The 24114-nt window shown below is 49.4% G+C and overlaps 7 protein-coding genes across 8 annotated transcripts; 2 read left to right on the top strand and 5 right to left on the bottom strand.

The window, feature by feature from the left end:
• Positions 1-530: 530 nt before the first annotated feature.
• LDX57_006075 (uncharacterized protein) lies at positions 531-1978 on the bottom strand (the record flags this gene model as incomplete). The annotated part of the gene is made up of 5 exons (XM_046087765.1): positions 531-758; positions 814-1226; positions 1279-1422; positions 1477-1808; positions 1872-1978. The coding sequence occupies 5 exons, from the start codon at positions 1976-1978 to the stop codon at positions 531-533; spliced, it is 1224 nt and encodes a 407-aa protein (XP_045943733.1).
• A 107-nt stretch (positions 1979-2085) lies between these two features.
• Positions 2086-2253, bottom strand: LDX57_006074 (uncharacterized protein; the record flags this gene model as incomplete). Its single annotated transcript, XM_046087764.1, has 1 exon — positions 2086-2253. One exon carries the CDS (start codon positions 2251-2253, stop codon positions 2086-2088), a length of 168 nt encoding a protein of 55 aa, XP_045943732.1.
• A 4472-nt stretch (positions 2254-6725) lies between these two features.
• LDX57_006073 (uncharacterized protein) lies at positions 6726-10178 on the top strand. 2 transcript variants are annotated; one of them, XM_046087763.1, is made up of 5 exons: positions 6726-7934; positions 8075-8476; positions 8537-8962; positions 9021-9250; positions 9301-10178. In XM_046087763.1, the coding sequence occupies exons 1-5, from the start codon at positions 7705-7707 to the stop codon at positions 9909-9911; spliced, it is 1899 nt and encodes a 632-aa protein (XP_045943730.1). In that variant the 5' UTR covers positions 6726-7704; the 3' UTR covers positions 9912-10178. The 2 variants fall into 2 exon arrangements, with proteins under 2 accessions (XP_045943730.1, XP_045943731.1); XM_046087762.1 differs by lacking the exon at positions 6726-7934 and having other exon boundaries at positions 8073-8962.
• A 1193-nt stretch (positions 10179-11371) lies between these two features.
• On the bottom strand, positions 11372-13253 carry LDX57_006072 (Zn(II)2Cys6 transcription factor; the record flags this gene model as incomplete). The annotated part of the gene is made up of 3 exons (XM_046087761.1): positions 11372-12124; positions 12176-12986; positions 13039-13253. The coding sequence occupies 3 exons, from the start codon at positions 13251-13253 to the stop codon at positions 11372-11374; spliced, it is 1779 nt and encodes a 592-aa protein (XP_045943729.1).
• A 1461-nt stretch (positions 13254-14714) lies between these two features.
• LDX57_006071 (uncharacterized protein) lies at positions 14715-15128 on the bottom strand (the record flags this gene model as incomplete). The annotated part of the gene is made up of 1 exon (XM_046087760.1): positions 14715-15128. One exon carries the CDS (start codon positions 15126-15128, stop codon positions 14715-14717), a length of 414 nt encoding a protein of 137 aa, XP_045943728.1.
• A 5474-nt stretch (positions 15129-20602) lies between these two features.
• On the top strand, positions 20603-21739 carry LDX57_006070 (uncharacterized protein; the record flags this gene model as incomplete). Its single annotated transcript, XM_046087759.1, has 1 exon — positions 20603-21739. One exon carries the CDS (start codon positions 20603-20605, stop codon positions 21737-21739), a length of 1137 nt encoding a protein of 378 aa, XP_045943727.1.
• Positions 21740-22151: 412 nt separating this feature from the next.
• On the bottom strand, positions 22152-23614 carry LDX57_006069 (uncharacterized protein; the record flags this gene model as incomplete). Its single annotated transcript, XM_046087758.1, has 3 exons — positions 22152-22854; positions 22915-23509; positions 23566-23614. 3 exons carry the CDS (start codon positions 23612-23614, stop codon positions 22152-22154), a joined length of 1347 nt encoding a protein of 448 aa, XP_045943726.1.
• Positions 23615-24114: the final 500 nt, after the last annotated feature.

Genomic DNA, 24114 nt, shown 5'->3' with positions numbered 1-24114 from the left:
AAAAGAATGGCTGATACCATGAAAAGTCCAAAGTTTATTTCGCAAGACATGCAAAATGCAATCATAGTCTATGATCTATGACAGGTATCTATATCTATAGCTATATACAGTGAGGTATTATACAGGGCCGCCGTGATCAGACACGGCGTAGTGTGAAGGTGAGCGGTAGACACGTGCTTCCAGAGCCACGCGAAACAGAGACCAGGTAGTCTGAATGGCCGGACAGGGAGTAAGAAGTCCCAGCTGCCCGACACAGACGCCATATCTGGCATTGCGTGCAGTGTCTGGATAGGTACTGTGATGAGCGGGTTACTCTCGCAGTCGACGATACGGTCGGATAGTTCTCATATCTCGATTGAATCGTCGAGTCGTACCCGCGTCGTCTCATCTCATCAAGAAGAGAAGAATTGGCCCCAGTTTTGATGAGGACGTGGTGTATATGCAAACGGTGATGGCTTCCTATGCCAATGCTGCTAAGAAACGAAGAGATTGCGCTTGAACTCCGAAAAACAAGAAAAGATCGAACTAGCTCATGCGTTGTTCGCGCATGAGAAACTGCTTTTGGAACCGTCGTTGTGAATTGCGACTCCGGAAACCCAGAGACCGCAGACGCAAATGGTCCCGCCAATAAGGACGAGTCCGACGTTTGCAAGGGTGAGGAGGGTCTTCTTGGTAGAGGTGAAGTAGTTGCCCCAGTACATGTAGAGCCAGAAAATGCCGGGAAGGCCGAACGAAAACCAACTGGCGAAGAGAGCGCTCTGTGGAAAATAACATTAGCGGGTGTCTTGCGGAAAGGCCAACAGAAGTACTTACAACAAGACTGAGCAGGTTGCTGAAGACGGGGATCGCCTCGGCGATAACCCACGCAATGACCCAGAATGCCGTTGCTAGACCAACCCAGGCACCAATGCCGCGGAAATCGCGCTTGTGCATGATGTCGGTGTGGCGGAACAGACGGACATAGACGTTCTTAATGGCAACGTGGCCCAGAACAACACCGGCGATGACGATGGTAGGCATAGCGATTCCGTAGGACACCTTGCGAAGGATGGGGCCGGTGGATCCTAGGGCGGGAGAGGTGACATTCTGTCCGGCATAGCGATAGATCACGGCCGAAACGATGGTGTACATGACGATTTCGAAGCCTTGAAGCATACACAGAGACTTGGGGAAGTCTCGGGGGTCTTTCATTTCGGAGATGAATCCGAAGAAGGCAGGATGACCACCTGGATCGATGATTAGTGACTGCGTCGAGAATCAAGGACAAGGGAAGCATACAGTAAGCAAAGGCAATGTTAGTAACGGCAGTGAAGCCGTTGACGAAGCTGGTCTTGCGAGTGACCTCCGTGACACCGTCTCCCGGTCGCTGGATTGCAACACCGATCATGGTGATCATCATTGCAGTAAAGATACTGATGAACGCTGTGGCAGATATTAGCACTCATATAAGAGATATCATAGAAACGAAGTCCGTACAGATCAAGGCGAGCCACGAAACATTCTTCATGGTTCGCGGCAGAGAAAAGATCAAAGAGAGAACCAAGCCCATCACTCCAAAGACAATGGAGCATGTTCCATGGTCCGTCAAGGTGTTCATCATGACGGTGAAGGTGAGAAGATGACTGCCGGTCGCAAAGAGGAAAAACAGAAGCTGAGCGACCTCAAAAATGTTCCGACCGACGGGCCCCATCAGGACCTCACCGGCATCAGCCATACTGTGGATGTGAGGGTATCGAGTCTTGAACTGTCCGATGACATAACCGGAATATGTGGCCACGATGCCGAGGCCGATAATCAAGACAATGGCACTGTTGAATGGATGTTAGAATTCGAACGATTGATCCATGAGGATTCGAGGTTGTGCAACGTACGGAGCAAAGCCGATCGAGGCAACGGTCGCAGGCAGCGAAAGAACACCCAACGATACTGTCTCGGCAATCATGACTATAGCGGTGCGAGTTAGAATGAGCACGTTCATAACGGTGGAGCTTGTTCGGAGTCATACGAATTCCAGATTGCCTAGAGAGCACATAATGATCAGCCACCTTTGTTCAATTGAAGTGTCGCCACGATCCATGAGAGAACTTACCACCAGTCCAAGGTCTTGTACTTCACCTCTGCGATCTCTTCAGCCCCGAAGGGATCATTCTCGAGGGAGGGAGGCGCCTTTTCATCCTCCAGCTGCTTCTCCGTGGAATCCGTAGCATTCCAGTTGGGCACTCCCTCGATGTCTTTCGTGTCCAGAGACGCCATGATTGCACCGAACTGTAGGAATCGATCGGTCGGTCGGTGGTCCGGAAGTGCTTGCGAGCGTAGACGGAACGGGCGGAGTAGCTTTCTGGGTTGAACAGAAATGAAGCTATCACAGCACCGACGAGATGTCAAAACCACCCAGGCACGGCAGGAACACGACGGATTGGGGTATTTGTCTGTTTATAGAAGCCCATGTGGCAAAGCAGAAAGCTAAAAGGCCCAAACTCTGCGCAATTTCTAACGGGCGCTCGAGACATTTCGGTGGGTGGCCGACATCGGCGGCGTGTCTGGAGTCATAATGGAGTCGCTCCACCAGAGGCGGCGAAATTTCTTTTCGGCCGTCGTTTGATTTGTCACGGATTCATCGTGGTTGGTGGTTCGGAGAATCGCTGCTCCTCCCCTGGCCTTTCGACTCTTTTCTAGCCTCGTATATGGAGTCTCGACCGGTGAGCTCGACCGGAGGAACGATCGTCGTCTGGACGTGAATGTCAGGATTACTCTGGACTCCGTAAGGTCCGTCAAGGCATCTAGGGAAAGAACCCGGATCAGCTGTGCATGAAGAAATCAATCTCTGGGGGTGGAGCGAACATCACTTAAGCTATTCGCCATCGGTCCAGTGGCGTCGGGGTTGACGTCCGATTTGACTGCCGACCACCACTTCGTCCATCTCCACGAGATAATCGGATGTGGCGGATCATCCCACGTTGATCGGTGGTCGGCAGGTGTATCTACACCGAATCCTCCGCTGAAGTACGCCCTTGCCGAGTAGTCATGCTCTTAATGTTTCCCTTTATGACTTATGTACCGGTTTTCCCCATACTCTGTGAACGATTGTTTCTGCGGAGTAGATTTATATATCACTGGTAGTGATGTTGCCACTTCTGATACCTCACACCCTCTGATATATGCACCCAGAATTGTCACAGTGGAACGCAACCAGCCTTCGGAACCGAGGACAACAATAAACAATTGATTAAATCTCGAACATGAAAAAGGTTGAATTCGGATGAAGTATGTTGCTTCATTCGGGGTCCAAAGGATGATGCTGGAGCAAGGTGGCCTGGAGATGAAACGATCGAGCACACATTTATATATATTATTCCCCGAGCGAGATGGAGTCGGCACACAATATCATATTCTCGCGAACGAATGGACTGTCTCTTGACCGTCCGAGCCAACATCAATGATTATCATACGACTTTGAGGTGGCACACGGTCGCAAATATGTGCCAATGTAATGTGCTGCGGGAAGCATAAGTCCACCCAAAGCGCCGCATGAAGCTATCCGTACCGTACCGCATCTAGTTGAATTGCTTTTCGTATGCCACGAATGAGCGGGGATAGATGAAGTTGAGATGAGTTGAAGTATATCTCCAATGGGTGCAAATGGTTGGCCGAAGTGTGTCCTGATGAAAAGGTCTGTATTTGTAAGCTAGAAGTTGGAAGAATTTTGAAGTAGGAATGAAGAGGTACACGGTTTGTATTGACACGGCTTTCCCGCGGAATGCAACAGATACTGCCGTTCATCTTTAGTAGCAAAGAGCTCCACGCTTGACTCTGTTGAAACATCATCATGACGTTGCATCGCAGACAAAGCACCACAATAACCGTATCGAGGTTTATTGATCCTCCCGAACCGGAATAAGAGTATGACACGCCGCTGCTCTAAGCTCTGTCATACGTTTATCCACCCCCAGAAATAACCGCTCCCAAGCGTGTGCTGTCTCCGGAGGCCCTCACCTGGCAGGGATGAGGCGTCGGTCTACCCTACTTGGCAGGTCCAGACCATCCACTCTGGGGAAGCTATCAAGCATTGGGGTACGACCAGCTACAGCCACGTGAAGTGACGGTTCCTTAACAAGCTCTCAGATGGTGCAATTGCTTTCATGTAGCATTTTATCGAAGGATACTCGGACGGAGACTGGAGGGAGCAACTTTGCAGGGTTCTGCGAAGGTAGCCACGATATCTTGATAGAAAGCCGAATATACTGACTGACTTCATAGACAACAGCTCCTGGGAAATTGGAGCACTCTGCGTAGCTCTAGTCCGTTAGTTGCCATCAAGGAGCGGTTGGTACATCAACATGGGCGGTTACGCCAGTCCACTCAACCGCCCTATCCGGACCGATGGCGATCTTGACAATGACAGTCGAAGGCTCAAGGTACCTAAGCAACATGAGATATCGGTTCGAGCCATCTATTCGAACCGACCCTTAAAACCCGTGGGATGGTCCTGGCTTGTCATAGGTTCGATAGGCCTTCGCTTGCGGTCGCATAAGCCCAGGGGCAGTCCCGCTGGCGCATAGTCCCTGAGGCCCATGCTCGGATGGCGTTGCAGAGAATGCAACGTCTTTCGATGTAAGCCCAGGGTAGCGGAAACTGACGGCTAACGGCGCTCTAAATTTGAGGGCCATTAGCTTCCTCGAGATGTGGTGCAACATGTATGTCAATGTGTTACCTAAGTTTTGTTGCAAACGACACAATCGTGAAAATTCGAAGAGAGCGAGAGAAAACGCTGGGTTGGGGCATGAGCAACGTTCTACTCCGTAGGTACCTTAGAGTCTCTATGGAATACATGCAGCCTGAGGAACGCATGTCATGTGCCTCCCCGAGGTTTCTCCCGTCTTTTCCCACCCTTCCTTCCATCTCCCGGCCCCGATCTTCAACTTCATCGCCCCCTTTTCCGCACGGCTTATCCGATGGAATGATAGGAGATGAGCGAAATAATCTTCAGATGCCTAGGCTTCTGATGGGCTTGCAGCCATTTGGTGATGACCTCCAAAAAAAGAAAGAAAAAAAAAACCAACATTCCCGGTTGAATCTGCAGGATCCAATTCAAGGCAAAACTCGGCCACAACCTAGATCGTTCGGAGGTGACTGGATAAGGCTGTTTCCCCCACTGTCAGCCAACAGACCCTGGTGCTGGATAGACTGCTAACCTGCTACGGAGTAGTGTAGGATTCGGATCGTGGTCTTCAGTTATCCTCCTTCCTAGATGGGAAACAAAGAAAAGAGACATAGCATAGCATATGCGGCGGCTTTTGAGCCAGTTGTTCTTTCTCTGCGTTCCCCTCGTTCTGTGCACCTAATTTTTCCTCCAATAGTGTCAGGCCGCAAAGGTAGGGAGAGGACTAACCAACTAAAATGGAGAATTCTCCGTTATGAGAAAGCTGCAGGTACGCGCTGGACTTTTCCTATGCGTTCTTTTTATTTCTCCTGTGATAAGAATGGCAAGGCTGTGCTTGCACTTCGGAGCTCCCCGAAACGGTTGGCTTTATTGCCACTACCTCTAGGCAACAAGTAGCTCCATTTCAGGCCGCTGACTTCAGTCAAAACCGCGCAGTAATCTCTTTTCGATCACTGAAGAATCCAGCAAATGATAACATGTGAGACATGCCATATCAATGCAACCATTCTATCAGACCTGTGGAGTACACGATCAATTCAGTTGCCAATGATGGACGGGCGCAAGACCCACTGAACTGCCTTGCAAAGGAAGAAAAAGGGGAAGGGAAGGAAAAAGGGCCGAATTAGCGTCAACGCTAGCTGGGGATTGGCTGAGAATCAATCTTATTCTCCTCCCAACGACATCCCGGCCCTTTTTCTTTTTTCAAGCTTGGCACCTATAACCACCCTGGCCTTCAATCCTGCCTACTCGCGGCTTGGAAACTCTCGCCCCTGCCACGGCACGGTCAACGAAAGCATGTGAAGAAAGCGCGGCACAATAGCGCCAGATGCGCCCTTTTCCCCTCAAGCGGGTGTCGCAGCCCGGATGCGTTGTGTTCCATAAACGGTCTAGGACGGGAACGAGCACGGTCGGTATGACACTAAAATTGCTTGACATCGTAATATTAATTGCAAATAGACTAGGGGTGCAATCTGTCTTGGGGAGGTGATTCGGCGGCAAGAGTCTACACCGCATACTTGCGGAAATTGAAGGTGCTCCGCTAGGAAGGAAAGGAAGTGATGTGTGTTTCTTTCAGACCAAGTCAAGTCGTGGCCAGCCCGACTCCGTATACTCCAGGGACCCTGACCGAGAAGGCCATCTTACAGGATCCACACATCCTACAGCCCCGAGTGGGTTCCTGAACATCATGGACTAGGCACCGTCGACCGAAAATCATGGTCTTTGGCAGAACGGCCTCGGCGATTATGGCGACAACCAGTCATATTGCACAATCGGTCTTTGGACGAGAAGAGAAGAACAGCAGGTTATATTGGCCATGACACGCTTGTCTCGAATGAGTCGCATTTGGGACTGGGCCTTTTTGACTTCCCCACTTTTCCCCTCTTACGATGTTCCTGGCAAGAGCAGGCCATGCTATACACCTGCATGGACAGCGTTTTGTTGGCTAAGAACCTAAACATGGGTAGCCCAGCGCTATCGTACGGTGCGAAATAACCAGGAACACCTCCGTTGGTAGCCGTCCAGCCAAGGGTTCAGGGTTGCATTGCAGGATTCGCGGTTTGATGTAGACACGGAATCGACAGAAATTTTCAACTTATACGACCTTATAAGGGAATGGCACATGTCCAAGTGTCTATACGTTGAAGGATCTGATATCTCGATGATCTGCGGGATCGGCTTGACTTCATTATCTTTAATTATTCTGACTTCGAATCACCAAGGGCGCTCGGATCGCGACAGCGCGAAGGGATGGCGGGATTGCGGGAGCCAGATTTAGGAGGGTGAAGGGCCCTAAGGCTACCAACCACCACACCAGGCACGAAGGAAGGGAAGGGGGGGAAGGGACCAAAAAGAAAAAAAAAAGAGGGAAGAGCCCAAATGCTGTGGCTGTTCATCAATCAAATGCTGGAAATTCGAACGAGTCGGGGGATTGCTGATTCGGGACGTCTTGCCCGATTATCACCACCAACGACGATGATAAGCAACGACTGTCTGTATCGACAAATCATCGGAGGTCAGCGGCCAGCTCCTAACGCATTTTACTTTGGTGTCAGTCCAACCACAACCCCTCACCCAAGGCGGGACTCCTTTCCAGTTTTATTTTATTTTATCTTTTTTTTATTCGATTCAATTTGTGACCCGGTTTACATCGGGACCACAGCAGATTACAATGGCGCACGTCAATCAACCCCTCTCTTGTTGCAGCATAATATCGCAACCTCCATTCTATTTTTCTAGAAGGCGCTTAGGGACACGGACTGCCTGCTATTCGCCAATGCGTTGACTTTTACCCCAGGTCAAGACTAAATGACCACCCTTAGGGGGTTTATTTCGTCAATCACTAGCAAGCTAGCACAATCTCTCGCTCCTCGCCCAAGGCCCGGTGGCCGGTTATAAGTGCGATTTTCTCCCCGATGCTAATTGTGAATGATTTACACGAGAGATTCCCCCCTTGAATCTAATTCCTTGCCTATCGATTCCAACCAAGACCATTTCTTCTATCAATCCTGTTGCCGATTGACCAGTGGGTGTTTTCGAATGCCATGACGAGAACCGTCGACGAAATTAAATTTGAAGCCCCTGCGTGGGAGCACAAAACTGTTCAAATTGCAGAAGATGGCAGGAGACTGAGCTCTTCTGTCAATGATGACGCTGCGCGCCCGAAAGGCCGTATACGTCGGTCAATGACGGCCTGCAATACCTGTCGCAAACTAAAGACTCGGTGCGACCTGGACCCTCGCGGTCATGCATGCCGCCGGTGCCTGTCATTGAGGTAGGACATAACTTCCCATGGGGAGTAAATGTGATATGCAATGTGTTTCCCACAGAAATGACAGAAAATTGAGCACGAAGAACGTATGAAGTGCAATGCTTAAAATTAAGGCTCTGACGCGAAATTGGATCTTTCAATAGAATCGAGTGCCAGCTACCCGAGACCAGCGAGCGCTTCCAAGACAATGCGTCGATGTGGTCGGACGCGACGACCGCTATTCCTTCAATTGAAGAGCGTCTCACTTCGCTAGAGCGGAGCATGCGCGAAATGACGGGCATGTTGCGCCAGATCATAAACCAACCACCCAGCATTTCGAGCATGTCCGCGCCACAATTGACGCAAAGCACCAATACGGAGGAAACGGCTTCCATCGAAGGAAATCAGTTTTCTCCGTTTCTGCCCAAACCCATCCGTTTGATCCAAGAGCTCCAATCCGAGTTTTTCGGTGAACCGAGTTGCATCACCCCTAGCTCCCCTTTCTGTGGGAGCAATATGGAGAAAGGCATCATAGACTCCAAATTATCGCTCAAATTAATGCAATTGTACGAATGCCCTTCCTAACACTGACCAAACCTAAGCTTCTAATAACCGTCTTAATTTAGATTTGTTGAGCATTTCGGACCCTGGGTTTCGATCAATAACTTGTCAGATATTCAGGACGAGATGAAAGGACCTGATTCGCTACTATACAACACAGCCTGTCTGCTGGCCTCGCGATATGTCCCGGGCATACCAGCACCAGTGACCCGCGCCATGTATCTCCAAGTCCGACAAGAAGCAGTCAATACGCTCTGGGATAAGCCTCCTTTGCAGTACGAGTCGCTTCAAGCCCTTGCCCTACTTTGCCTATGGCCCGCGGCCGTTCAAAGAGAGGCTCCTATCGATAGCTGGCTATTGAGCGGGAATTCGATCAATCATTCGCTTATCACTTTTGATTTCCTCAACTATGCACCTTCCGAGCTAATCGTGGACAACAAAACGGCCACGCAATTGCGGCTGTGGAATATTTTCTGCTTGACGCAGCTACGGTTTGTTTCCAACCAGGGAAAACGTATCTAGGCTCGACTTTTGCTGATCTGTGGCCAGATTTGCGGTCGGAAATGCACGTCCGTTGCATATACAGCAGCGATATCTAGATCACTGCCCTCGGCTGCTAGAGCACACGAGCGCGACATTCGAAGATGGAAAAGTCGTGGCAGAGATTCAGCTTTATATGATCACGTTGAAGCTTCAGGGAAGCAATCCACGCATGCGACTAGCCGACGTCGAGTATGAGGAGATCGAGCGTTGGAAAATGGAATGGGCTCACTTATTCAGTCAGTCCCCCGAAATCCCCCCAGGAAAATCAAGCTAACCAGCCTAACAGCCGGCGAAGAGAGTTTGACACTTGAACTAAGCCTGTGGTACTGCCAAATCCTGCTTCACAGAACCGCCATGCGATTCCAGTCCGAATCCGACCGACTCACAGCCGAAGTCATCCAAGATTCACGACTCATCATCTCCAAGTTCTTGCAACTGCGCCTCTCAACCGCACTCAGCGTCGTCGACCAGACATATATCATCGTCGGCTATGCCGCGCTCAACCTCTGCGACTTCAACTTCCTCGATCCCCTCATCGACCAGATCCAGATGTACCTGCTCCACCTGGCCCCCAACGAAGACCACATCGCCTACCGCTTCTCCTGCATGATCGCCGAGTTCAAGCGCCGCTGCGCCGAATGCAACGACCCCTGCACTGGCGCCATGGATGGCTCGCAATCTTCCTTCGGAGATGCCCGGAAGCTGAGCATGGAGCACATCCAGTTCATGCCACCCCCGCCGCCCCCTGGAGCCCTGGTCGATGGCATGATGGACGGGTATGGTAGCTTGGACCAGTTGATCCCGGAAATAATGCCGCAGTCATTCCCAGATAGCGTGCTTAGTGGGATGACCATGGCGGAGGCGATTCCGGCTGGATATCGCTCGGCGACTCTTTAGGCTCCGTGCTGTTTGTCTTACCTGCGGTTCCATTCCATCTATTCTTTGTTTTTGTCCAATACTGGGGTCGTTATCTACGGAGTTGGCGGGGCGGACAATTAGGGGGTGAAAAAAGAAAAGAAAAGACAGGGGACATGCTAGGTCGGTCGGTTGGTTAGTGACAGGGGGGTTCCATTTTTGTACATAGGAGGCACAAAACGATCTATCTGGTCGGTCGGGTATATACATATGTTTCAACAATGGGTAATTTGAGGCTTTCATGGTTACTTTTAATCTTCGCTTGCTGGATCATATCTATAACTCCCATATTGTTTTCTTCCAACTCTGTAGGAACACTCTCCACCGAGATGATACATACCCCAACGCACCTAAACAGCGCTAACACCGATGACTCTTACCCCGTACACATATCCCCAAAAGGTCAAAACACACGATCACCCCCTGAACGAAAACCGATAGATGCCTGTTAGGCATTTAGGTATCTCGTATCCCCGCAAAGTCAATTACGTAAAAAGGTCATCAAGTAGATTAAACCCCAAAAGGATAAGGATCAGATTAATTAGCTCATTAGCTCACGACGTAGTAGTTATGTAGTACCTATGGAGGTATTCGATTTAGTTTGGTATTTTCCCTACGCATGACATGACATGACATAAAATAACATAACATAACATACTCCGTGGCAGCCTAACCAGGTAGATCAGTTGGTGGTCACACATCCAGCTGACCCGACTCTGACTAGGTAGTGACCTGCCTAGAAGAGGGGATCTAGAAGAGGGGAAAGGCGATAGATGAGGAGAAGGGCAAGGGGAGAGTTAGTTAGCCGCTCGGAGATGTTCGTAGGGCGATTCGCTCTTGTTACCTAGTACATGTAAGAGTCACTCAGTGCTAGTGCTGCCCTGTGCCTGTGCCTGTGCTTGGGGGTTGGATTGGATTGGGCGGGGGGTCCGATGATTACTCCGCATCTGTGTGGGGTAGGTTGGGGCTTTTTGGATGCATCCATGTTGGTTTGGTTTGGCCTGGTCGGGTCTGGTCTTGCTTACGGAGTATGGGGTTTGAGGCGCAGGGTGGGAGGGGGATGAGAGTGGCGAATTTTGAGGGTGGGTTTGAGTGGTCGAAGAGAGATGTAAGTAGGATATATGGGCTCTAGGGAGTTTGTTGGCGTATAGATCTTGAGTTATTTTTTTGGGTAAGGAAAAGAAGGAAAGGGAGAAGAGGTTGTAGGCCAAGAGACAGTCTGATTGATAGACTAAGAGCAATTTAGGGACCGAGGCCGAGTCAAAAAAAAGTAAAACGTGAAAAAAGCAAAACGAGTGGCGAAAGTAGGGGCGAGAATGGCAGGAAAACACAGAAACCATAATCAGGACGCCGTAGAGAAAATACCAATTCATAGATCAAATCACATCAAATCATTTCAAAACGACAACGAACACGTAGCAGAGGAAACAGAAAAGAAACAGCTAAACAACCAAACCATCGTTCACATCCTTCATGATAGGTTCCCAGTCAAGTCGACTCTCTGCCTTGTCCTCGCGTTCGCAAACCGTCTCGGCGAACTTCTTCGCCCAGGTATGATGCTCACTAGCGATGGGCACGAACGAGGCGAGGAGCTTGATGGCGCATTCGCGATGAACGGCACCCTCAACCTCAATCACCGCCATAACCAGCGGAAGAGGCCAGATCTTCATCGACGGCGATCTCAAAACCAGCCCCTCGGGCTGCAAAGTCTCGAGCTTCTGCGAGATCTGAATGATGCTGATCGCGTGCTGGCTGGCAGCGTGTCTCGCATCATTCGGTCGAAGGGATCGCGAAAGCGAGATCTCGAGACCGTGGTACAGGGCCGAAGTAACCAAGAACATTGCTCGGCATTGAGCGTCTTCGTAGTCGACAGCCGAGAATTTCATGTCAATGGTTTGTTTGTGGAGGTTGAGTCTCTCGCGGATGGATTGGACGAGCTCGGGATTGGGGAGCCGATGCTTGGCTTCGGTGATTTGGTGGAGCAGGATTGTCAAACGGAGCATGAGGTCTTGGAGAAGTAGTTTGGTGTGCTCGATTGATTGCTCTCTCTCTGTGCGGGTGGTGCGGAAGGCTTGTTGAAGGACAGTGTGCGATGAATGCAAGGCAGATACTTGATACTGTTCATCGCCCAAGGCCTTGAGGACGGCGCCGGCACCTCGCTGGAAGGCACATGCTTTGCTGTCAAGGATGCAGAACTGGTGGTTTCAGTTAGTAGTGATATTAGGATGAATTGGAGGTTGACTCACCCAGTAGGCGACACGCGCTTGCACGCCGGTCATCTGCGATCTGAAATTCGGGTTCTTCAGGAATGAGGCAATGAACGACAGTATACCACGAAACTGACGTGGTCGCGCCGCCATCAGGTCGAAGAGCGCAAGAAAGAAGTATGTCACGAACATGGCATCTCTTTCCTCTGCAGTGGTGCAGGTCAAGAAATTGGCCGTCCTTTCCATCCTGTGCTCAATAGTACTCGGCGAGTTCGCCGTTATACCGTAACCCTTGATCATCATCGACATACTGTCATAGTAGCTCTGCAGTGCATCCTCCAGAGACTCCTTCTTCCCAGCAGCATGAAGGCTCGCAGATGCCCACGATTGGATAGCAGACAACAGGCAGCGATAATGCGCGTTGAAGCGATGGAAGAAGAAAGTATAATAAGTCCAATCCGGCCGCTTGTACGTGAGCTGTCCGTCCAAGACCCGTCCGTAATACTGGGTAAGGAGACGAATAGGGAGGCCCTGCAGACTGGGCGGTTGAAACGGCGATGGGGTCAACTCGCTAGGCCAAGTGACAGAGACAATTCCCTGTTGAATCTCGGACTCTGTGGGCTTCCTACCCATCGGGTTATACGGAGGTGGAAGTTGGATTCCCGGCTCATCGAAATTGAAATGAATGGCAGTTTGTTCGACATCTTCCATTTCTTTGAGGTGCGGGAATTCGTCATCCCACGAGGCGAGGAACTTCGCAAAAAGGCTCTCCTGCCGTAGGTAACTCTTGAAAGGGTCCAATGTATGGATGTATTGTTGCATAGAGGGAGGACTGATGGGGCTGATGGGGCTGGGGCCGTCGGTCAGATATACGTTGATGTTGGAGAAGGCAGCATACATACCTCTCAGTACTCCTCTCAGAGAGAGAAACAGTTTCGGACCTCTCTGTCGGACTTGGAGTTTCTTCTGGCTCTACCCTTCTCTGCTCACGCCGGGCCCGGAGCAGGGCAGGACGTTGCTCATATCTGCATCGCAGGCGAGAGGCCCTGCAGAAGTTGCATCGGGGTCTTCTCTCATCGCAGTCCCTCTTGCGTCTCTGACAGTGGATGCAAGCCATAATTGCAAAGAGTAGAGTGATAGAAGCGTAGATTGAAAGAAGAAAGCAGATAGATGCAATGAAGAAGTAGATTTCGATGCAATGATAATGGAGCGAAGATGGAGAGAAAGAGCACGGCTTTAAATGCCATTCCGCACGGGCTTGAAAACGAAGTTGAGTGTATATGCATCGATGCAGTTGTGTGGCACATCTCCATGGCGCTACGCCGTGCGTGATCACTGCGTATCGAGTTCAAATGTGCTTGGAATCTTAGGCTGTGAATTAGGTTGGAGGACTAAAATGAGTCGTGACCGTTTCCGAAGCCAAAGTTAAGCGCAGAACGATTGCATCTATCACCAACATCGAGGCGCGCGGCGTGATTCAAATCCTTCTGTTAACCAGGCGCTTAAGTGGCGGCACGATAGGTTGAAGCACGGAATCGCTCGGCATGTTGGCTGTTGGTGTGCAGCCTGGCCAGTATCCAGCGAGAACCGTGCTCAGACTTCCGATGCATGACTGTGCCGCTTTCCCCCTTGAATTTGGTGCCACCTCACCTGGAGCACATGGAGGGGTATTGCAGGGGCTGGGTTTGTCGCCGCGAGATGTGATGACCTGCGCGCCTCGTCTCGCACGGCGTTTCGCCGGCGGCTTACCCAAAGCGGTTAAGATCGACCATGTACTGGGCGGTGGCTACAACAGACACAACGAGAAGCCATTGGCGTGGCAGTCTGGAGGGATGCATATTAATCGATCCATTGGACAGATTGAGAGCTTGTTCTGGCTGTTGTTGGGACATGGACCTTGGTGCTTTGACCTCTTCCCCCAAGAGTGAGAATGCAAGTCAAAGACCTAGAAGCGGGAGAAAGAAAGAAGCCATAGGTAGGTCATGCAGATTGAGTCTTTAGGCAAACCAATCAGAGCATTAAGCTACCGCTATAGTTGATATGTCGCTGCATTGGACAGAAATGAGACGCATCGATGATTCTGCCTATCGTCACAACACGCCCCTATCTGACCGACGGCACAACTTTGGAGGGTAAAATGACTTTCGACCGTGAAAGAAATCCCTCATAGACAAGAGGAAATAGGAGTTGGAATTGACGCCGCGTTGAAAGCCAATGGTTTATAGCGCTCGTTTTGTTTCATTCAGTCTGTCATGTGTTACCCCCTTGCCCTATCTCACCGATAACTGACCGTTCCGTTTTACGCATGTGGTGTTGTCTTTGTCTTCCAATGTAGTTCAAATGCTGGAGCCTAACTTCGACGACGGAAAAGAATGTAAACTTTAGAATCGACGTCATAGCCCCTAATCACGACAGCCTAATTGCAAGTTCTGTTGTACTCAGTGCTCAATAGCTGATAGGAAAACTGTCCTTTGTAGTGTAGAGACATGAATGTAATCAAAAGGCAACCATCTGCACAAATGTGTCGCATTTACGTACAACGGTATAGTAGAATCTAATGCCTAGCGCAACAATCACTCTAAAACAGAGCTATCTCCTCCTGAATCGCCTCTGGATCCTCCAGTGGAATCAAATGCTTCACGCCATTCACGATCCTCAAGGAAGCATTGACGCCATTATCTTGCAAGAAACGGATGACCTGATCCAGAACCCGCTCTTTCGGCTCAACAATATCCAATTCCCCAACAAGCACACACACTCGGAACTCATCGCCGTTAATTGAGCTTAGAGCCTTCGCTAAGTTGCCCCTAATATCCTCCTGCATGCCGTAAGTCGGCCACGCCTCCTTCGCCAGCTGATGCCCACCCAAACTATCCCGAACTACCAAGTCAATGTCGTGCTCGCTCAGCCGGCTGGCTTGGGCAAGTACATTCTCGACCGTCCACCGGATCGATTGTTGATTCTGGTAAGCAACCTTTTGTTGGTCTTTCATCTCGGAGGGCAGTTCTAGCGCTCCTGGAGGCGCGGGGGCCACTAACAATAGACCTTTCAATCTCTGGAGGAGTTGAGGTGGGAGAAAAGAGAGGGTGACCATCGATACTTTGGCTCCCATGGAGTGACCGACAAAGACAAAGCCATGTGTCAGGAGATCTTGCGTGGTATTGTTGGACGCGATGTGTTCCAGGGTAAAGGCAACGTCAGAGGCTAGTGCAGAGATAGAATATGGAGCTTCTTCTGAATCTGTTGGCCCCGTCGACTTGCCCCATCCTCGTAGGTCGAGTGCAATAGTTGGGTAGGTGGCAGACAAGGTTGTTGGTGAGTTGGGTGATGTGAGTTTGTGCCATGTGGAAGAGGATCCTCCCCAGTAGTGGAGAAAGACAAGAAGAGGTTTGTCCCGAGGGACAGACGGTCGAGTGATATGTGCATGTAAGGAGACCTCATGGGAGACATTCAATGTGAGGGAAGTCATACTCAGGGGTGAACAGAAAGACGTTTGGATTGAAATGGATGACTTGGAATAAACGAGGAATCAAAGTTTGCTGGAAACAGCTTCATATTTATACTTCGTGGATCTTTCATCGTTTGGAGTGTTTGCGTGTAATTCCCTTTGAATTCTTGATTCGAAACAAGCTTCGCAAGCTATACACCTATCACGACTGTTATATTGTTCGAGTCATGATTTGGGGGCCCATTCCGCGGTCCGGACTTCCTAATCGGGGCTAGCCGCAATGCCATGTAGTGGGTACTGGGTAGACGTCTACCTTCGTGGATTGTTGGTTCCAGTCCTTAGGATCTCTAATATGTGCATAAGCAATTACAAACAGTCTCGGCCCATCTTCGGCTCTAGTAGTTGGCCTGGGCCGTGGGATATGTGATCTAGACTCTGTGTCTTGTTTGAGCCTGTCCGCAAGAATGTATAGATGGCGATAGAGGCTGAAGCAAAACACGGACTAAGCATTCAAAAGGCTAGTAATGAGAGGGCTGACAAATTTAAAAGTAGTTAAGAACAACAGAAAAGAAGATAGCGAAGGAGAGAAAGAGGGAGAGAAAGCGAAAGAACCGAGGAGCCCGGAGAGTCTTTCTGTGTTGTCACAAGTACATAAAACCAAATGATCGAATCGCCAATACATCACATTAGTACACGCAATATTGCCACTGGAATATTGTTCCTGGGATGACGAAATCGAAGATATCATGGAACAAAGGATTGTCCAGATCCAGGACGCAAATCCGTGATATCGACTTGGCTTTGATTCTCAGGGCTCGTGTCCCCAGCATGCGGAAGACCAATTTCCTCGTCCACAAGAGACTCCGATGAGTTGCTGACTATTTCTGAGATTAGCCCTCGTCGATAGCGAGATCCTTGCGAGAGAGGACCGTAAACTGACTTTGCCAAGGACACCAGGCATATTTGATGCAGGCCATTATCAGAGTAACCAAAGACAGAAGGGTTGCAACCAATCCAAATGTGAGGGTGCCAATTGCTTCCGGGCCCCATGGATTCCCGTCCATGGGAACAATAATTGGATGGGTTGTGTTTGACATTTTGAGAGAAGGTTTCCAGCAGCGAAGGTTGACCGAGGAGCCAGAAATGAGCTTCCAGCGAATTGGTACTATTATGACCAGTCAGCTTGGCATGTTAGCTGTGTAAATGGCGATAATTGTTGTGAATAGCTCCTTTTGTGGTAGAAAGTGGAACAAGGACAAGATAACGAATAAGAAACATGAGATCAGAAGAAGATATATAGGAAACCAACAAAGGAAGGTTGTAGAAGACAGGAGAAGCGATCAAGAAAGAAACAACAGAGATAAAAAGGCAGCAACCGGAGAAAAAGCTATATTCGAGGAAGAAAGGAAACATAGCCACGGGGCTGCAGGGACACGATTGTCTACCCGTATTTCCCAAGCTTGAGTTAGTTGTCTTGTTTTGATAGCATGAGCAAGCAATGAGCTGCATATGAATGAAACTGGCCAGATTTAATTATCCAACCCTGGCAGTGGCATGCAACAGGGCTCTAATCCAATGGGCTGTAATCCTTTTGTGGGCCGTGAACATAGAAACATCCTGCGGAACAAGGCCATATATTAAATCCGGGGAGTATCAAATGAAAAAGGTAAAACCTCCATGAGACCATCGTTATTGGCTATCAATACATCCGGGAAGTAACTCACGGCCCTTTGGTGAAAGGTTAATTGTCCAGGATATCCGCGGCATAAGTCATCCAGCATGGATATGCTTTGTGTTGAGTTTTCCGGCGATCCAACGGGTAAAGCTGGTTGATATCCATTGAAGGATAAGATCTTCAATGAGGCCTTAATTGGATGGTTCACTGTTTTAGTTAAACGGCCAATTTCCAGGGGGGTCCATTGGTCTGATAGTCCGTAAGGCTTCAACTATCGGCGATTCTCAAGTGCCACATTAAACAACTTGAGGTAGGAGATTTTGAGGTCCGTAGACATGACCAACATGGTTTGTCTTCCGATTGGAACTTCGATTTGTCCTTGGATAAAATAGCGGGATCAATAGATATTGAGTGAACCTTACCCTTTACCTTTTGAATACTCGATAGGGAACGCGGAAAAAGAGCTTTGATGTTTTATGAAGCCGGAGGAGAAATATGGAACGAAAAGGGAGAGAAGAAAGAGGACAAAGAAAGCAATAGAAGCGACGGATAAAGCAGGGCAAACAGAAAGAATACCATCGAGGAGTAAAAAGCAAAAGACGCAGGAGAAACCTGGAACAGTACAGGAATCAAGGAATGAGAAGGTTCGCAGAGAGAATGATTTGAAAAGAAAGACAGAAGGAGACGAGAATCCGGGAAAGACAAAGGCAGGAGGGGTATCTTGATTAAAAGCGAAAAATAATACCTATGAAGTCGACTAAGATCTCGGAGCCCTAGTGAACGAAATGACAGAAATCACTTTAGAACATGTATCACAGCGATATGATAAAGGAGGATACTATTGGAAGCCAACTTTCTGGAACGAAAAGAACAAAAATTAGGAGAAAGAAAAGGAGTCAGAAAAAACGGTCGGCGGTCTTATAGATCGATGATCATCACGTTTCCTTACTGCTTGCGTAGGTTTTCGGTATCTGACTAAGTCGGATTGGGCTGCCACCTTAGGCTCCCCATAAATGCAAGAGAAAAGGATGGGTGATTGAGGGTGAGATCCGTTCCCGATCTTCGGGTATGGTTGGAAAGAAGAGAGGCAATGACAGTCGCCACGTCAAGAGCTGGGGTCCTTGCATCGGGATAGGCCAAACACGTAGCTGGAAGATGCACGCGATGTAGCTCTGACTGGCAGCCTCACTGTTGGATTTTACAGGTCGCATCCCTCTGCAAGTACCTGTCTAGCTGAGATGCGGAGAGAGTAGTCGGCTAAAATTAGAGGACTTTCCTGTGTGGTTCATGTCAGCAAGTCATGAAAAGCCACAGGACTGGCTCCTGTAGCTGATGGAGTGTGGGGAAACGTGCCTGATCACTGGCCATCTAATCCCCGGCGCCCAGCTTCTAATCCCCGATCGATCGCGGGGTCAGCTTAACACCTGAAAGCCCAACCAACCCAAGCCAGGTCGCAGGCGCTATGTCATGCTCGGAGACATTTGGGCGACAGGATCCGGCTCCATGCAGGCATTGTGAACGGGGCAGTGTAAGAGCCCACTGAATCCGGGAAGATCTTATGATTGCTGCCTGTTGAAGCACACGACCCTGTGCCGGTATATCCTGATCGAATGAAGTGAAGTTAGGCAAGGAAATGCCCAGAATGATATCGATACTGACCGGTGAAGTAAGAAAGGGACCGGGGAGTCCTTGGGGGAGGAAATATATCACGTGGCCAACGGCAGAGTAATGCGCATTGCGTACTTTTTGTTCAGGCACTGGTACTATGCTGGTTCTATTGAATGGAGATAAAAGTACAAAAGAGAGAGTGCGTGAATTACAGTAGCTGATGTACAGAGCAAATTCAACCATCAAAACGTGGTCATTAATCATGTCTCGGTGGGTATCTCATGAGAGCATTCATTATGGCCTACCCTATTCCTTCATGCAAATCAAATATCTCGTTAATCCAGGGTAATGCGTCGCGTCCCTATAGTTGCTGTGGCACTGAGAGTGTTCGGCACTTTATGCGATGTGAGAAGTGTTCACCTCGTGTCCGGTTTAAAGCATCTGGGGGCCGGCTTTGGAATTGTGCCATACTGTAATAGAATTGACAGGATAACAGGGGACTAGGAGCTGAGAATGCTTGGGTTTCTGTGGTGAACTTTGTCTTAGGTTTCGCAGTTTGCCAGCAATCCGCATTTAAGCCTATCTCATGTGTATTCCACAATAAAAGTCTATTCGAAGTCTAGTAGTAGTGGTATTGTTTTGCTTTCGACAGTCCGAACAACTCTGAGGGAAGCCCGCGCCCTATGACCTCCATAGGGACGCTGGGGAACATGTCAAGCTCAGATTATATACATGGAGATTCTGGAGGACAATGTTAGTGTCAGAAGGAGATGCATAAAACATTCTCAATGTGACTACTGTTCCATTTGCCTGATATTCTGTATCAGAAATCGTTGACTCGAAGGCTAGATCTGTAGTAGGTACTTGAGAAGCCGCCAAGATTCGAACCAGGTCTCTAGAGCTTTCAACAGTCAGGCCCCTTCATCTAACTATGAGAACTGACTAGACTGCCTTGGAGATGTCTTTTTCCTGCGCCTACCAACCGGCTCCGCATTATGTAGGATAGTTGGATTCATCCATTTGTTTCACTGTGAAATCCCTCTTCTGCATAATGTTATCCAGAGTAGTCAGAAGGATTCACCGAAACTGGTGGCAAAGCAAATATGAACCCATGACCAACTAATGCGACAAGCTATTGTTGGACTGCCTATTGTCTGGCTTCGCTTGCCTGGTAGGGCTTAGCGCTGTGTGGATACAGGTAGCCAGCAGCCTTCAAGGGCTTTCATCAGGAAAGCATCTTGGATTTTCTGCAGTTATATCATCTGCAACTGAGGTAAACTGCCTTGCAACGATCGAGTGCCAATTGCAAGATGCTATCAATGGGCATAGTCTTCAACGGGCCCAGCATATCCTTAGGGATCTTCTGATCCCAGTCAGGATAGATTTACGATGTATCGGGTGGAAGATGATGCACGAAAGGCTTTTCGGGAAAACCCGGTATAGGAAGACAATATACTAAAAGGATGCAAAGTCTACGGAAGCCATTAGTTGGCATTAGACACAGAAGAGCTCCATCGTGCCTATCCTCGGGTTTAAAGGAATTCTCCCTCAACGCCGTCATTGCTCCATTGATATTAATATGGCCATTGTACCTCTGCTTCAATCCTTTGTGCAAACCTCCTGATTTATCCTCTGGTCACACTTCCTACCTACCTTTCAAAATAACCCTCTGCTTCAACCCTCTCTGCAAACCTCTCGATCTACTTTCAGGTCACACTTTCTACCTACTTTCAAAATGATCCCTCTGCTGTACTGTTCAGGGCTTTGCGCGTGTTGCGATATTCGGCCCGACCACGATTATGACAAATGTCCCAAGTGCGACGTTGCCATCTATTGCGATGAAGAAGCAATAGAGGAAGACAAGAAGGACCACGAGGCTGAGTGCGCAAAGATTTGTAGCACTATTAAGTGGTACCACGAGATGTTCCAAGGGGGGCTGAGAAAGCTGGTACTTGAAGAAATCGGCATGCTTTCGCGTCATCGGGTTATGCATGGGTACAATATACCTGTAACCGAGTATGTGTTCGCGTACTTTTGCCAGAAGCACCTTCCCCTCACAGAGATGTGTATGGTCGAACTGCGTAAGGAATTACTTCTCTTCCGAGAATTGCTCCGCTTGCATATGGTGTTCCCAAAGGTTGCCCAACACCAAATCCCAACAATCCTTCTTCAGTTGCGTCAAGATGAGATGTGTTACGATTTTATACGGCAGGGTATTCGATGGGAGCCTGAGAGAAGCATCTCCAAGGTCCTCAAATGTGGTCTGGCATATCGTGACCCAAAGGGAAATGACCCGTTCTACGATGAGACCTTCTTCTGCAAGGACTTCATAGATCTCGAAGACATTGGTGAGACACTTGTTCGGTGCGTGGGAGTGGCCTTCATCAAGGTGAAAATACTGCTGGACCTGGAGACGCTGGAGGCTGCCACCTACACGGTTGGATCGTTGGTTCCGAGAGAGACCCTGATCCAAATCAAGGGCTTCGCCGCAACCAATTGGTACGTGGAAAGGAGCCAACATCTGATTGAGGAAGACCGTCCTACAAAGGCACGTGAGGTGCTCATGAAGCAGATCGGGATGCTGTTTACGCTAGTGAATCGACTAGATTGCAACCTTTGGCCGAATCTGATTTTCGAGGCCCCGGTGCCCTCTGGAAAAGAGAGCAAAACTTTACGCCAGGTCGTGCACAACGTTGCACGTCTCTGGGTTTGTCACCCTCGAGCTTTGCAGTTTATGGCTGCCATGATGCGCCGCCATTATCGCGACAACCTCGAAGGATGGCAGGTCAGAACAGGACCTCCTCCATTCTGCTTTGAAAACAGTGGCCGTGAAATCTTTGCAGACCTAATCTATGGCCAATTTCTGGTTTAAATGCATTGCATTTCCGAGCACGTGCCAGGATAGCTGGTGCATCTACCCTGAACTATCCTTAACCTATCCTTCGCCTGGTAGCAAGAAGAATCAACATCACCACCCAGGGTCTCTGTCGTCACATTATTGTCTATCTGTTCTTGGATGATTCTATATGTATTTTTAGGCGCCCATTGAAAAGATACCTTCTCCCCTCTTTGGCTTTCCAAAACATCATACCTTCTTATATTCTGAGTCCGTGAAGTAAGTGACGTAGAGTAACTCATTCTCTGTCCATGTCATACCAGGACACACTGCAAATATAATGCATGCCTGGGTTTCAACTAGGCTCGGCTTTAGAAAACATCTTCCATGACCTCATATTAGAAGCGTAAGTACTGTAACGCCATGACAACTGTGATATTTCTTCTCACTAACTTTGAAACTCATCTACCACACGGCGACACAACTCCCCCAACGCAGCTGCCAACCACTCGAAATCACCTCTCTCCAAATAGACCTGGCCACTCAATCTCACCCACAACCACGGACCATGAGGGAAAACCGGCACAAATGTGCGATACTCGTCCATCAGTCCACGATGTATGCGTGCTAGAGCCCGCAGCGCGTCTTGTTCGGAGAGGGTAACCCACGGCGCAAGTTCGGCATCGGCACCAACATTGCTATTGACATCGGCGGCGGTAGCGATTGCGATAGGCAGTCGCACCGTAGTCATAGCACACTTGCGCATCCGGCTTTCCTCGCCCTCTTTTAGATCTGGTTCCTGGAGCACGGATGTGCCAAGCGCCTGGGCGACGATGTCTGCGCCTTCGTTGGCAAGCCGGCAGCAGTATGACATGATTGCGTCTTCGCCGCCACAGACCTCTGCTCGGAATTTCAGGGCTGCGGGAACACACATGTAGGCTGAATCATCGGTTGTGCCGACGAATTCGAAGAGCTGTTCGAATGGAGACTGCGTGGAGGGCGCGTTGGCGTCCGAGAGAGTGGAGACGCCTGTCTCGGGGGAGTCGGGGGAGGGGATGAAAGACCATGAGGTGGGGAGAGTGGTGCGAAGGAAATGTTGGTTGCGTTTTGGGACGTAGAGAACGGCGCAGCTGCGGGGGGTATAGAGCCATCTGGATGATTGGTTTAGTGTTCGCCTTGAATAAAGAAGGGGGTGAACAGGAGGGTCATACTTGTGACAATTGGAGACGAGAAAGTCCGGTTGCAGCTCTTGCATATTTAAGGGGATATGACCGATGCCATGCGCGCCGTCAATGATACTCAACATTCCAAGCTCTCGACAAACAGTAGTGAAACGCTCGAATGGAAACCTCACGCCGGGGTTACTGACGATAAGGTCGAACACCGCAGCGCGAACGTTTAAGCTCCCGACCTCACGAGCATGTTGTACGACATCACGGAAGCGACGTTCCAGCTCAACCTCCGAAATTGGATACTGGAAGCGCACCTTGCGCGGTTGCAGGGACGTGTGCTCGTGTAGAGAAACGAGACCTTTCTCGACGGCGCCATAGATGGGCTCGAAGTAGATGACTGCATCTTTGGGTTGGAAGGCTAGGTTGTACAGAACAGTGGCGACACCGGTGGTCGCATTCTTCACGAAGACGCATTCATCTCGCGGAGCATTTAGAATCCGCGCGACGGCTTCTCGAGACTCTGTGAGATAGTCATGCTGATGTCGCCGGATATATGGGTCTGGTTGTGCGTCCGCTTTGTTCATGAAGCTGCGCTGGACATCGCGGACCGAGGTAGGATGTGCACCAAAGGAGCCTGAAGCAGAAAGATTAGTTACGTGATGCCATCCCCTTCGGCGAAGGAAGTCAGACCATGGTTGAGGTTCTTAAATGCCGGATCAAAGAGCCAGTGCTTCAGCATCGGCTTCCCGAAGGGAGTTAATTCATTGCTCGATTGCATCGCTCCAGAGCGTGTTCGTAATGGCGGAATCAAAGTTTGTAGCTACGAAACCCGTCTTGCAACTTATATGTCGTCAGCAGATGTGCCTAAAGAAGATGAATCACAATGAAACCTGCAATCGAAGAAACCCGAAGTTCACATTGCCGAGTCTCCACTTTGTCATCGAAGGGCGTGCAATGATAAGACGGAATTCCTGACTCGACCCACTTGAGCTACCAAGAAATTGAATTCATTGGAATGGAGTCCAATCCACAATCCGCTCTGAAGCTATACTACTCCGTATTACGCTTTGGGCAGTTTGTACATCTTCTGCCGAGACAGAGTCTCGTGGTTCTAGCCGGCGCGCGGTGACTCACAATCAAAGCTGTTCACCTCTATAAAATCTACACTTCCGTCAATTTTCCTTAGTACTGCGATAGAACCAGAAATACCATAGAGGAGGGCAACTTCCCTGGGATACG

This window comes from Aspergillus melleus, assembly GCF_016097325.1.
Source record: "Aspergillus melleus strain CBS 546.65 chromosome Unknown contig3, whole genome shotgun sequence".
In the NCBI taxonomy this organism is placed as follows: Eukaryota; Fungi; Ascomycota; class Eurotiomycetes; order Eurotiales; family Aspergillaceae; genus Aspergillus; species Aspergillus melleus.
This window is presented reverse-complemented; position numbering and strand designations above follow the sequence as displayed.

Coding starts and splice junctions, on each gene's coding strand:
- LDX57_006073 (XM_046087763.1), top strand. CDS start 7,705: ATGACGAGAACCGTCGACGAAATTAAATTTGAAGCCCCTGCGTGGGAG. Junction 7,935..8,074: donor CGCCGGTGCCTGTCATTGAG/GTAGGACATAAC, acceptor ATCTTTCAATAG/AATCGAGTGCCAGCTACCCG. Junction 9,251..9,300: donor GGAATGGGCTCACTTATTCA/GTCAGTCCCCCG, acceptor CCAGCCTAACAG/CCGGCGAAGAGAGTTTGACA.